The sequence below is a fragment of the Bison bison genome, unplaced genomic scaffold, assembly GCF_000754665.1.
Source record: "Bison bison bison isolate TAMUID 2011002044 unplaced genomic scaffold, Bison_UMD1.0 scf7180017864034, whole genome shotgun sequence".
In the NCBI taxonomy this organism is placed as follows: domain Eukaryota; kingdom Metazoa; phylum Chordata; class Mammalia; order Artiodactyla; family Bovidae; genus Bison; species Bison bison.
In genome coordinates this window covers 3,103,889-3,115,567 of record NW_011494606.1, presented here as the reverse complement: position 1 = coordinate 3,115,567, position 11,679 = coordinate 3,103,889, and the positions used below count along the sequence as shown (strand labels likewise).

Genomic DNA, 11,679 nt, shown 5'->3' with positions numbered 1-11,679 from the left:
AAGGAATGATGCTAAAGCTGAAACTCCAGTACCTTGGCACCTCATGCAAAGAGTTGACTCATTGGAAAAGACTCTGATGCTGGGAGGGATTGGGGGCAGGAGGAGAAGGGGACGCCAGAGGATGAGATGGCTGGATGGCATCACCAACTTGATGCACATGAGTTTGAGTGAACTCCGGGAGATGGTGATGGACAGGGAGGCCTGGCGTGCTGCAATTCATGGGGTTGCAAAGAGTCAGACATGACTGAGCAACTGAACTGAACTGACATATGCATGCATCTGTAAAACCATTGCTGTAACCAACATCAGTTTACCATTTTGACCTTTTTTTTTCCGTTTTCTAGTTTCTTAATTTCAGATTTTATACTTGAGTCTATCCTTCTATTCATGTATGTGTGTGTTTTATTCTTTTTCTAGTGTCTTATGTGAAAGTTAGCCCATTTATTTCATTTTTCTAAAGGTTATACTCCATTTATAGTTAACAATATTGGCTACATTCCCTGTGTTGTACACTATATCCTTGTAGCTTATTTTAAACATAGTAGTTTGTACCTCTTAACCCCTTACCTCTGTCTTTCCTCTCCACCCGTCCTCTCCCTATGGGTAAACACTAGTCTGTTCTCTATATCTGTGGATCTGTTTCTTTTCCATTATGTTCATAGTATGTTTTCGTTTTTACATTCCACGTATAACTGGTATCATAAAACATTTGTCTTTCTCTGACTCATTTCACTTTAATTCATTTATTTTTAACCTTATTTATATATACGATTAATTCTCATTTTTTGTGGTAGTTGTTTTCTGTAAAGTCACATTTCCTGAATGAGGAAATTCTGTACCTTTACTCCTAGGGGAAATAAATACAGGATTTGATTCCTCCCAGCTGATGAGCACAAAGTTTTCATATAATGATCAATACATAGTTTTGTTTTATGTGTGTTTCTGGTTAAAGATTCCTTTAAAAGCAGAAATTGTTGATTTGTTAACATAGACCTTATGGTCAACAGCACCAGAACTCATGTCTGAGCAAAGCGTATCTAACAATGTAACGTCTGCATAAGGCGGACCACGGCCTTTCGTGCTGAGGGACGCTAGGCAGTGCTTCGTGTTACTCCAGGGGGCCACTTTAAAGAGCGAGATCACCAATGAAGAGTGCAAAAATGTGAAACACACAGCTCTAAATAGATTGTGGGAAAGCCGTTTGTTTGTAGTCTGAGCGCTGAGACAAGCAGGCAGACCGTCGCTTGTGTTGACCTCAACAGGAAACACGCACATCAAGCCACTCAAACGCATTCCCACTTCACCCATGTCCACGGTGACCTCGGAAATGCTGCAAGGATCGATTTGGGGTTACAAATAAATTTTCCCAAGTAGGCTTATTTCCATATATGGAATCTGCAGATAACGAAGATTGATTTAAAGTTATATTAAACCATGGGATATAGGCAAAAGCCATTCTCACAAAGGAAGTTTAGAGAATAAGATGACATAAGTTCTCACTCATTGACTCAAGTTTGGATTGCTGGGTTCTGATGCCACAGAAAGTGTTAATTTCTGTTCTCATCACAGTATAGTTAGCCCATCTGTGAGGGTTTAAGATGGCTGGTGCCCTTGTGACATTGCTGATACATCCTGGACCCGGAGAGTCAAGCTCTTGGTCTCAGCCCTCGCATGGCTTATACTTGAAATGTTCAGGCAGAGGGTGGAGGTTCTTGGGTTTGATGGGAAAAGCATTGGCCTTGGAGTTGACCTGCTGAATAAATTCTGCTAAATAACTGAAGTGCTCTAAGCCTGTTTCCGCCCTGTAAAATGTCTTAGGGAGGAAGGAAGCTCAGAGCAGTCGAGTATTTTACATTCGGTAACAAGGACCAAAGCAAAGAGTGAGTGGGAAGGATTCGGAACACAGTAAAGAGCCAGGTAAATGTGAGGTGGGATGTCACTGTCACCATGTTAATAACACCCATGGAGCGAGCCATTCTCTGAACTTAAGCCCATAGTCTGCGGCCCAGTTCACTGGGGCCCTGTCATCCCAGAACCTAAAGAGACTTAAGCCTGGGTCAGCCAATGCCCTAGATGGAAGAAGAGACTTAAAGACATCAAGAAGCAGCTGTGGGGAAGCACTGCTCCCACCCTGAAGCTAGTTCAACCACATGGGAAGCCTGAGACCCCAGCTGGAGGAAGACAGAGGTCCTGGGGCCACCGTGAGGCCTCCTGAGCCCTTGGACACCCCAAACACCCACACCTGTCTCCTTTGTCTCCCAGCACCATGAATGCCGAGGAGGATGCCAAGTGGCTTCAGTGGGTGACGCACCAGTTTAAGACCATTGCAGGAGAAGATGGGGAAATCAACCTGCAAGATTTCAAAAAAGCCCTGAAGGTGAAAGAGGCAAGTGTCTGCTCCAGAAGTGGGGACCCTGTGCTCATATTTTATAGAGGAGGAGCAATCTGGTTTGCAGGACACAGTACCTCACAAGGAAGGGAAAGTTGCTTCTCAGATTCCTCTGGGATTGAGGCTCTACTCCTTAGCAGGGCCAGAGGATATTTCTGTCTTTGTGGGGCCCTTCCATCAATGGTGGTAGCCATGGCCTCCTGGGATCTTCCAAACAACACATGAAGTTGGAAATCAGTAGCTTGTCAAATCTTAAGAAATATTATTGACCTTACATTTACTACCAGCCTCACGGGCAGAGGTGATGCCAAGACTTAAGTTTCCTGCCAATAAAACAAATTTTTCCACGGTTTGTATCCATTAAAGTCCTGTTTGCACTGCCACACCATCCCCAGTCCTCTCTCTCGGTGTCATGGATCCTCTGCCCATCCCCATAACAGCCTGCATGCCTGACAAAAAGTGGAGACATTAGCAGAAAGGAGGGTGGCGTGAGCCTGCAAATGCCAGCCTCTCCACAGGTGTCCTCTGGGCTGGCCTGTATCCTTGATGGGAGTGAGACAAGGAGCATTTGAATGCTCCTGTTTGGATGGGAGGGCCCCTCACTTGCTGGTACCAGGGGCACTGCTTTGAACTCTAAACACTGTATCCTTTCATAGTCAATATGGGGAAGGGAAAAAAGGCCTTCTGCCTAATAGGAGCTGTAAGATATCTTAAGATGAAGGCCATTCAGGATGGTTGAATGATATCGGGAGAGTGATAAAGGCATTACTAAAGGGACCCAGGTGAAAAAGAGTGAAGCCAAGGTGGGGTTGACTGCCCGTGATGAACCTCATGCTTGTGAACTTAGATCAGACACTAAAGCCCTCAGGCTCCTCTCCCTGCCTCAAGGAGCGGATCTCGGCCTGGCATATCTATGACACTGACCCCGCCTGTCTTCTTAATTTCTGTGTTTTCAGTGCCTAACACAAGGCCTGCCTGGCAAGCAGGGGCTTCTGCAGATACGATTCTTGAATGAATGGATGGTTGAATGATGAATGGAGTGAGTGCACCAGCAACTGAGAACAAGTGCTGTTAAGAACAACTCTACATTAAGAACATTTAATTGTAGGCTATAGGCAGCCCAAACAACAAGGCAAAGACAGGTATTCAAGTGGCACCTTCTTTATAAATCCTTCCTGGCTTCACTGTCCCTCGGGGTCACCTTAAGGGGAAAAAGACAGGACCTGGGAGGAGCCTGCAGGGGGACACTCAATTTGACCTCTTCCCCATGTTGAGTAAGGGGCCACCAGAGGTCTTGACTGCAAGGCTGATGAGAGTGGTGGGTTATGGAGACAGAGAGCCTATGCAAATTACCAGGCCCGAGAGCCAGAAGGGAGCCCAGGACCCAGACACAAGCCTATCCTCACTCCAGGGATCTGAACAATTCTCCTACCAGAGCCCAGAGTTGTTCTCAGCTGACAGGATGGGCCATGGACACTGTCCCCTAGTGTGGCTTCATTGGGCAGACCACAGGCTATTTTCAGTCACTTGAGTCCTCCCTGAATCCCACCACCCCATGGCATGCGTACACACACGCACACACACGCACACACACACACACACAGAGTGAATGAATTCCAAGCCCAGGCTCCATGGCCAATTTGTACCCATCTCCCGTCCTCCTCTGGCCACAGTCTTTCTTTGCTGAGAGATTCTTTGTCCTGTTTGACTCGGATGGAAGTGGCACCATCACACTTCAGGAGCTGCAGAAGGCACTGACCCTGCTTATCCACGGCAGCCCCATGGACAAACTCAAATTCCTCTTCCAGGTGTATGACGTCGACGGTAAGCATCCTTTGTGGGATGGGAGGAGGACTCAGAGGGAGGGACAAAGGGAACGGCCCGTCTCAGTGACTGCCCAGCACTGGGCCAGTGTCTCCAGGTGAGGCTGACAGCTTCCTTTCTCTCTCTCTCTGTGGGTTCCCTGCCCCGTCTCTGGTCCTCATCTCCCTTTTGTTGGGGGAGAGGGTGGGACACCGACAGGCAGACAAATGCCTTTGATTCAACTCACGAGAAGGCAGAACTTTCCTTTGTTATTTTCCATGTTTGAAAAAAGAAATTGGTTTGTTGCTTTTTAATAATAGTAATAGCCCACTATGAACATTTTAGGCAATATAGAATGGTTTAAAAAAGAAAGCAAAAATCACCCATTGCATTTTTCTATACTGCCTTATAACTGATTGCATATACACATTCATCACACATTTTTTAAAAACAAAATGGGATTATATACTATATACACTGCCTTTTTTCACTCAACAATATAAACAATTGTTCATATAAGACTGTATTGCTTTACAATATCATTTTTATTATAGTAAAATAGTCATAATATTAAATTTATCACTTTAATCATTTTTAAGTGTATAGTTCAGAAGCATTAAGTAAATCCACATTGTTGTGAACCATCACCACCATCTGTCTGCAGAACTTACTTGTTCATTTTTCCAGACCGACACTGTACCAACTAAACAATAACTCCTTACTCCCCCATTTTCCAAGAATTTGACTATTCTAGCTACCTTATTGGAGAAGGCAATGGCACCCCACTCCAGTACTCTTGCCTGGAAAATCCCATGGATGGAGGAGGCTGGTAGGCTACAGTCCATGAGGTGGCTAAGAGTTGGACACGACTGAGTGACTTCACTTTCACTTTTCACTGTCATGCATTGGAGAAGGAAATGGCAACCCACTCCAGTGTTCTTGCCTGGAGAATCCCAGGGACAGAGGAGCCTGGTGGGCTGCCGTCTATGGGGTCCCACAGAGTTGACACGACTGACGTGACTTAGCAGCAGCAGCAGCAGCCTTATATAAGTGAAATTGTATAATAGCTGTCCTTTTGTAACTGGCTTATTTAACTTAGCATAATGTTCTCAAGGTTCACCCATGTTGCACCATGTGACAGGCTTTCATTATTTTTTTAAGACTGAATATGATCTGTTGTACGTATATACTACATTTTGTTTATCCATTCATTTGTCAATGGACACTTGGGCTGCTTCTACCTTTTGGCTATTGTGAATAATGCTGCTATAAATATGGGAGTACAAATATCTCTTCAAGACCCTGCTTTCGGTTCTTTTGGGCATGAACCCAAAAGTGGAATCACTGGATCACAGGACAAATTTTTTTTTTTTTGAGGAACTCCCATATTCTTTTCCACAGTGGTTGCACCATTTTCCATTCACACCAGCAATGCACAAAGGTTCCAATTTCTCCGATACTTATACTTTTCTGTTTTTTTTTTTTTTTTTCTGATAACAGCTATCTAACAGGTATGAAGGGAAACTGAATGGAGTTATAGCATCATTTGTAGTGACTGTGTTATATGCTACTGTGTGACTTTGACCCTATGATTCCATGAAGCACAGCCTAGTAGTTAAGATCTCTGACTCTGAGACCAAGTTACCCAGGTTCAAATCTCAGCTCTACCAGTTGTTGACCCTGGACAACAACTTTCCTCAATCTTTCCCAGCATCAGGGACTTTACCAATGAGTTGGCTGTTTGCATCAGATGACCAAAATTACTTAACTTTTCCATGCTTTAATTTCCCCATGTATCACATGAAAATAATGATCATCATAATAGTACATACTTGTGAGGTTGATAGGATTAAATTAGTTATGTAAACTCAAAACAATGCCTAGCTCAGGACACACCTTTACAGGGGTCAGTTGTTGCTTATTTACTCAAACACCATTTCCAAAATGGAGACTTCCATTGTTCTCCCTCCTTATTTTGGCATCATAAATGACACTGCAATAATTATCCTGGTTCTTACATCATTGGCAACTTTGTGGCTTAAAGAGTCTCTGAAAGCCTAGAATCATCAAAGGAAGTGGGTCTGAGTGGGAAAAAGGCACCCAGTGAGACTGGGGTGGTTGGTGAAGCCAGACTGGGCAGGCCGCAGAGGTCATGGTTTGGAGTCTCAGTACAATGAGTAAGCGGGGAGCCATTGACGAGCACTGAGTCACAGGGCTGGATTTGCATCTGGGAAAGCTCAACGCAGCTGCTGTTGTGCTCCTGGGCATGGTCCTCTGGCCTATGGGGTTTCTCTAGGTCCTGTATGGTTTTGGCTATGAGAAAGGGCCTGTTATCACTTTGGAAGGACTTTGGAAGTCCAAATCAAGGAATTGTTTCTTTTAAAAGAGACATACAGACATCCATAGCCTTTTTGGATCAGATAGGGAAGGCTTCAACCCATCCTGTGCAATAGTTGGTCTTGGGGTTGGGGGGCTCCCTCTTTCCAGGTTTTAAGAACCTGGTCCCTGGATTTATTTGTGAAGGAACGGTGCCTTCCTTTGCATTTTTAGTGGGAGCTTGCAGTGCCTTTTGGGCATAGTCATGGATCGCCTTCTGAATGTGTCCAAGATTAATAATATCAGGACACACCCTGGTTCACACCCTCATCCCTTAGAATTCGTCAGTAGTAAGCAAAGGCCTCCATAGGTCATTTCAAATGGGCTAAATCTCAGACTACTCCTGGGGGCTACATGGACCCTGAGGAGTGCGATAGGAAACAAGTTGGTCCAGGGTTCACGAGTTTCTTGGCAGAGCTTTACTAAGGTTTTCTTTAAAGTATGGTCCATGATGGCTCTTGCCCTGGGCTCTTGCCTAAGCTGAAGGACAGGAGGTGTGACTGCAGAGTGGTGTGCTAGACTCTGCATCGTACTGTGATTACAGGCTTTGACTTCGGCCCAAGTATTGATCACAGCACCAATAAGACTTTCATTTATGTGTAGCTGCTTTCTTCCAAATACTGCATTGTTGTTGTTGTTGTTCAGTCACCCAGTTGTGTCTCTTCGTGACCCCATGGACTGCAACATGCCAGGCCTCCCTGTCCCTCGCCATCTCCTGAAGTTTGCTAAGTTCATGTCCATTGCATTGGAGATGCCATCCAGCCACCTCATGCTCTGACCCCCTCTTCTCCTCAGTCTTTCCCAGCATCAGGGACTTTACCAATGAGTCAGCTGTTCGCATCAGATGACCAAAATACCGGAGCTTCAGTTTCAGCATCAGTCCTTTCTGCTTTATAATTATCTATTATCCTTGAACCAATACTGAAAGGGAGGAATAATTAGCCCCATTTTAGAGATAAGCAAAGTCACAAGACTCTAAAGGACTTATAGCCCATCATCACACAGTAAGGGGCAGAAGCATATTGCTACCTCATGTGTGTCTACATCCAAAACAAGTCAAGAAATTTCTAATCAAGTGTCCTACTACTTATGAAGAATGAAAATATATACAGAAAAAAAAAATGCCTCAGATCCCATCTCAGTTGATACAGTTGTTTCGCAAGTAAATTCCAGGATCCCTGTGGATACCCAAACCCATGGATGCTCAGGTCCTTTATATAAAATGTAGACATACAGTCGACCCTTGATAACCTGTGGGTTCATGCATCCACAGATTCAACCAAGTGTGATAAAATTTGCAGATAAGGAACTCGTCTGTGCTGAGGGTCAACTGTACTTTTGGCTTCCTTTCCATACCACTCTAGCCACTCATGTTCACATAAGGTCACAACCCTGGACTTGAGGGACCAGCTGTGGCCTCTCAGGACAACATGGATGGATGAGCAGAATCTGCTACAAGTTGGGGAACAAAGGGAAACCTCTTCACCACCACCTCATATATAATTCGCCTCTGAATAACTGGGGCTCTGGCCACATAGCTCCTTATAGATTAAGTAAGCAAGCATATCTTCTGGGCAGATGGTCTTGGAAGTTGAGTGGTACTCAGAGAGGAGGCTGCGGATTCTAGAGGAAGGCATGCACTGGGGCCAAAGACTCTCCGTGCTTGGGAAGGTGTTGCCTCTGTTGAGCCCAGCAGTAGGGAGCCATGGAAGGTTTGTGAGCTGGAGGTGGCATATGTCCTTTGATTGCCTTCTCTTTACTCCTAAAGACATCAGGTTGGCAGAAACCTGAACGAACCGGAAGTTAACCCCACGATACAATGGTTGCGCAAGGCAGGGCGCGGTTTGCAAGTACAGAGTGAGGCGGGAGGGGTTGGGTGCGGGTCCCCAGTAGGCTTCATCTTCACCTGAAACAGGCAGCGGCTCCATTGACGCCGACGAGCTGCGCACCGTGCTGCAGTCGTGCCTGTATGAGAGCGCCATCTCGCTGCCCAAGGAGAAGCTAGACCAGCTGACGCTGGCGCTCTTCGAGTCCGCCGATAAGGACTGCAGCGGCACCATCACTTTCGAGGAGCTCCGAGATGAGTTGCAGCGCTTCCCCGGGGTCCTGGAGAACCTGACCATCAGGTACCGCCCTATCTGGTGCAGGGACACAGCCCGTGCCGGGATTAGACCCCAGGTGCGAAGTGTGGCCCGAGCACAAGGACGATCCCTCGGCCTGGCCCGGCCCCGCCCTGGTCGGCCCTGCCCAGCCCCACCCCTCGGGTTCCCTCCCTGGTCCAGCTTAGCTCCTCTGCCCGCTTTCTCTTGGGGCCAAAGGTCTGTCCTGCCCTCTGCAGGGCAGCTGTTGTCATGAGTGCATTTTCTACAGGGTTCCTTAAGAATCAACTCAATATTAAGCACCAACTATGTGCTGGGAATTTTTACAAGTGTATCATTGCATAGCATGGAAAAGGAAATTGCAGTTACACAGAGAATGAAGTAACAAAAAGACATTAAAGTTATTTCACCTGAAGTAACACACCTAGGAGCGCACAAATAATTAGCAAAGACAGTTATTTATTCAACTTGTTTGAGCAGCTACTCTGTACCAAGCCTTGTTCTCAGTAATAGCAGAGCTCTGCTGGGGCTGCATTCTGGGCTGAGACAGGTAATTTATACCAATAAACAAGTATGTAAACTAGACAAGTACAAATTGATAGGCACTGTGGAGAAAATAACATAAAAAGGGTGGAACAACAGCCCTAAGTTCGTCTGACTCCAAGTTCTGAATAGTGCCACTTTGTACTTCATTCTTTTTGTGTATTAACGTCAAAAATTTCTCAGATTCTTCCATCCATTATGATTGTCTTCCCACTCGAGGTAGTAAAAAAAAAAAAGCCGTGGATGTGGAATCAGACAGACAGGAGATTGATCCCAGTTCTACCTCGCTGTGTGACTGTAAGCAAGTCACTTGACCTCCCTTTCCTGATGTAAAAGGAAGCCGGCCTGTTTGCCCCAAGGCTCCCGAGAGTTAGTGGCTGCAGAGGGAGTGCGTCTCCAGGTTCCCACTCTGGTGGTCCCCGCCGCACCGCGTCCCTCTGAGTGGAGTCCTCTCTTACAGTGCTGCTCACTGGCTAACGCCTCCAGCTCCCCAGCGACACCGGCGCCAACCTCGCCTGCTGACCTCTGCCTACTGGCACAACCACCGCAGCCATGTGCTCTGCCTGGCCGTCTTCATGGGCCTCCACGTGCTGCTGTTTGCCCTGGCAGCTAGTGCCTACCGGGCCTTCGGAGCCAGCGTCATGGTGGCCAAGGGCTGCGGCCAGTGCCTCAACTTTGACTGCAGCTTCATCGCGGTAGGGCTCTGTGGGCACAACGCAGGGAAGCAGGCAGGGGGACTGATGTAGGCTCCTCTCAGACTAAATGGCCCACGCATGGACACCTGCATTGGCAGCGCAGGATGGCACCTTAGAAATCCACTGGGCCAACACTCAGTGGTGGGAGGGGCAGTGAGTTGTCTGTTGTCACACAGCAGGTAAATAATACAGCTGGCGTTTTTGTGTGCTTGCTATGTACCAGTCACAGTGCTAAGCACTCTCCATAGGGTTATTGACCCTCATGATAACCCTATGGTGGACCCAGGGGAGGTCAGGCTAGCTCCTGTGCAGGGCTCCAGCCAGAAAGAGAATACTTCAAGAGGCCTTGAATGCCAGAACGTGATCCTCTGGACCAGAGCCTGAGGTCTCGAAGTGTATTTGATAACACACTTCTAAAACTGGAATGAAATAAAACCCAACAAAAATAAACAAAAAACAAAAACCTCTCCCAATTACCCAATGTATGCTCACTTATAATGGTATGCATGCCCTGTTATTGTTAGCCAATAGGTTTAGGCACAATATAACTATAAGGCAAGGTTCATCTTTAATGATCAGAGATGTACATCTCTAGTTCAAATACTCCTTTTGACACTATCATCTGCTTACTAGAGTGGGTTTTATTTTTAACCTCATAACTAGCTACAAAGAATTCACACCAGGAGTGGGAGATACATGACTCATTTTTGTGGTCACTTACTCTTGCCTTATTAACACTATTTTCAATCTGCATTTTCTCTGTAGGGAATCTTTTTAAGCTACTTGTCCTTTCTGAGGGGTAGTTAGCTTACTTAAGTTAAAAGCAGTTAATGTAACCCGCAAATTCACACAATAGGACAGGCATAAATTAAAGCAAATAAGTAAGGGAGAGGGTCCTCGCCATAAGCCCCTTAAAAAGTGCCGTCTCCCCTCAGGACATCTCAAAAACTACGTGGGACATGGTGCCTGTCTGACCTATGACTAAATGAGGACTCCATGTCTACACAGAGCCTAAATATTAGTAAAAGCTTATGTGCTTCCCACGTGTTGAGATAAAAGGAATATGAACATTCTTATAAGATTTTCTTCTTCCCTGCCCAGTTCTGGAGGTCCTACTTTGGGACCCCAGCTATGAATCTAGGGCAGCAATCGAAGACTTGAGGGCGGGGGAGGTGGTAATGTCCCCTAGCCCCGCCCACCCGCCAGCCCCGCCCACAGTAAGCACAGCCATCTCAGGGGGAGGCAGGGAGACATCTGCTGCCAAGGGGAAGGCCTCAGGTTAGAGAGCGAGCCAGATGGGCTCTCTGCCTCTTTGCTGGGCCAGGTGCTGATGCTCAGGCGCTGCCTCACGTGGCTGCGGGCCACGTGGCTGGCCCAGGTCCTGCCGCTGGACCACAACATCCAGTTCCACCAGCTTATGGGCTACGTGGTGGTTGGGCTCTCCCTCGTGCACACCGTGGCCCACGTGGTGAACTTCGGTGAGTAGCCTGGGGATGGGGTGGGGTAGGGATCTGGGCTTTCCACAAACCACTAATTTATGCCCCCCATGTGTCCCAATGGGCAGAGAAGCGTGTCCTGGATAAGCTGGAAGGGGAGGTGGGAACCCCAACAGGAAGGTGCAGTGGGCCGAGCTTGTCTTGTGCTCGTCTCCAGCGCTCCAGGCTCAGTCTGAGACCAGCCCCTTCCGGTTTTGGGAACTCCTGCTCACCACGAGGCCTGGCATCGGCTGGGGCCACGGCTTGGGCTCCCCCACTGGCGGGGCCCTTCGCCCTCT

The 11,679-nt window shown here is 47.0% G+C and overlaps 1 protein-coding gene across 1 annotated transcript in view; it reads left to right on the top strand.

Annotated features, from left to right (window-relative positions):
• Positions 1 to 11,679, top strand: part of NOX5 (NADPH oxidase, EF-hand calcium binding domain 5) — a gene marked incomplete at its 3' end in the record, with an annotated part of 60,113 nt that overhangs the window by 25,716 nt on the left and 22,718 nt on the right. The window contains exons 3-8 of the mRNA XM_010834600.1: positions 2,263 to 2,386; positions 4,063 to 4,213; positions 8,484 to 8,694; positions 9,671 to 9,905; positions 11,230 to 11,383; positions 11,559 to 11,658. Coding sequence (XP_010832902.1) covers positions 2,263 to 2,386; positions 4,063 to 4,213; positions 8,484 to 8,694; positions 9,671 to 9,905; positions 11,230 to 11,383; positions 11,559 to 11,658 — 975 coding nt within the window. The remainder of the gene's footprint in view (positions 1 to 2,262; positions 2,387 to 4,062; positions 4,214 to 8,483; positions 8,695 to 9,670; positions 9,906 to 11,229; positions 11,384 to 11,558; positions 11,659 to 11,679) is intronic.